This window comes from Arachis hypogaea, chromosome 19 (genome assembly GCF_003086295.3).
Source record: "Arachis hypogaea cultivar Tifrunner chromosome 19, arahy.Tifrunner.gnm2.J5K5, whole genome shotgun sequence".
In the NCBI taxonomy this organism is placed as follows: Eukaryota; Viridiplantae; Streptophyta; class Magnoliopsida; order Fabales; family Fabaceae; genus Arachis; species Arachis hypogaea.
Window position 1 is genome coordinate 146,680,609 of NC_092054.1, and position 2,733 is coordinate 146,683,341.

The 2,733-nt window shown below is 33.0% G+C and overlaps 1 protein-coding gene across 1 annotated transcript; it reads right to left on the minus strand.

Annotated features, from left to right (window-relative positions):
- Positions 1-415: 415 nt before the first annotated feature.
- Positions 416-1,625, minus strand: LOC112778990 (lectin). Its single transcript, XM_025823251.2, has one exon. The coding sequence runs from the start codon at positions 1,322-1,324 to the stop codon at positions 620-622; it is 705 nt and encodes a 234-aa protein (XP_025679036.1). The 5' UTR covers positions 1,325-1,625; the 3' UTR covers positions 416-619.
- Positions 1,626-2,733: the final 1,108 nt, after the last annotated feature.

Here is a 2,733-nt window from a genome sequence, read left to right on the forward strand (position 1 = left end):
TAGTACTCTTGTACTCATTTATTTAATACTATTTTAGAGTATAATTTTTCATTACTTATAATTTTATTATTATTTTATGATTAATTTTTTATTTAATTTATTCTCTCTTCAGTAGGATTGAAAAATAATTTCTCAACTAATAATCAAACCTAGGACGTAAGAAGTGAACCTAAAAGCTAAAACTTTTAGCCTCCCAAAAACATAAGCATAATTAAACTAGTTGTGAATCAAAACTACATACAACAAAATACTAACAAGCATGGTTGTGGTAATTTGTTGTTCTAACCATATTTCCCTTTGGTGCTTCCCGATCCCTTGTCCATGCAGTTAACTAGCTAGGAAATTAGTTACTAGAAGGGATGTTTTGCACTTTTGAAAAGACAGAAGGAAGAAATAAAGGCAAAAACTAAGAAAATAAAGTAAGCATCCATGCATATATCACATAAAACAAGAAACCAAATCCAAACACAAACAACAACAATGGACAGTCTTGCCTGTATCCGTAGTGGCATAACACTTACAGAGACAAACTAAAGACGAGTAGGCTTGTCCTTATTGAATTAAAATAAAAGACACAACACAAACTTGGCAACAAGTCAACATCTATCGATGTTCCTTTTCAGTTAGACTTGAAGATCCAAGACAGAATCTCAGTAGTCTGCGAGAATTGTCCAGTGGAAGCAGATATTCCAATCTTAACCTTTTCAGGCAGCTTAGTGCTCAAATCGACATCATAAGTAAGAGTGTCGGGCTGGCTGTGGAGATATGTAGAGACATGGACAGTTAACTTCTTATGAGCAGAGTTATATGTTATCTTTGCAGTAGTTATCACTGCATCAAGAAAATTCCAGTAACAAACTTTTGATGACCTGATAGAGTTAACATCAACTCCGATGTGCGGATAATTGGGATCCCCAATATCGGAGTTGGAAAAAGTATCGAATTCAACAGCAACAATTCTGTCAGATGCATCATTAAAGAGGCCGAGAAACTTTCCAGAAGATTCAGGAGGAATTTCAGTGTCAGCACTAGCAAGGAAGAAGGCAAGACCATCACCAGGTCCAGGTGTATATTCAGTGTTATAGGGTTTTGAGATGCGAAAGACGAAGGTGGTTTCAAATCCTGCTCGGAGGCCACTGTGGTCGTAGAGGTGCACAGGGTCGGAGAATAAGACTCGGCCAACTCTGTTTCCCAGTGGGTTGCCATCGTCGTCCAGATTGGTGAGTCGAATGATATGGTGATCGGTAATGGTTGCGTCTCCTTGGAATTGGATCTCCTTGGAGTGCTTAGGGTCAAATTTGTGCAAGTTAAATGAGACACCCATGGCTATGGTTTTGTGGTTTTTGGAAATGAAATGAGATGTGAGGGATCTGTATGAGTTTGGGATGGGATGCCAAGCCTACTGCACCAGCTCGGTATTTATAGTGTGGCGATTGGTCTAATTAAGTACCTTAGCTTCCTTCTTAAGGTACATAATAGGTAGTGTAGCAAGTGATGATCAACAAAAACAAAATACAAAAGATATTAGATAGGTCGTTGTTTTTCACATGCATGGCCTTTAACAACCATTAACAGTTTAACACTACGTCACGTCCATAGTGTAATATATATGGCGTCACCCTCTAGCTTCATCACCTATCATAAATGCTTCTTATTTATACTACGCGTTATCACTTACTCGATTCAATTATTGAGGATTACAATGTGAGATCCCTTAATACCAGAAGAAGACCGTGCTAATATAGTCCTTCATTCTAGTTTAGCTAGATCGGTCGTCCATGATGATAAATGCTTATACTACCAACTACTTTTAATTATTTGTACTGCAAGTCTGCAACGTGTATGTGAATGCATGACTATGAGGCAAGGATATTAATCCTATAGCTACCAAATTCCAACTATCTTCCTATTCTTATATAGTGGAATTCAAAATGTGACGATCTGTTTCTATATCCAAGAGAGCTAGAGTTGCAGTGCGGTGCTGCTAATACGAAGCTAAGAGTTCTTGGAGCCGACACCCAAAGAGTAGAACTGTTTTTGTAGCCTCCAGCCTTTGGTAGCAGGGTCTTAGGGTATCGAAAGATTATTTTATATTAATAAATTGAGAGATGTAAGAGTATTATCACAATTTATTGTTTTTGTTCATCATTTACCCACTAATATTTAAAAGTATGAGGTAAAATATGTTTTTAGATTACTAAACTAAAAAAAAATTAAATTGATAGTTAAATAATGGCCAAAATTAATAAATTTGAATGACCTTCTAACATTTTTTTAATAAATACATTAATTAAAGAAGAATATTAAAAAATTATTTTTTATGCAAACATCAATTAATTATTTTAAAATTATTTTATATTATAAATTGTAAATTATAAAATCTTTATTTTAAATCTTAAATTATAAAAAAAATTAAATTAATTAATATTAATTAACTAAAAATTAATTTTTTAATATTTTTTTTTAAAAAAATATAAGAAAAAATAAAATGAATCCACAAAATTTGGAATATATTTACTATATATATTGTAAAAATCAGGGAAAAAAATAAAGAAAGTTAAAATGATGAGTCGTAATCTATTTATGAAATATAATTTTTCTTCTATTTGTAGACAAATACTATTTCTATAATCATAATTAAGTTCTATATCATTTTGACATATAAAAGGATCATGATGCGTAACCTTTAGAGTTAGCAATGGGTAGAGTAGGATAAAGTTTGAACCTTATCCT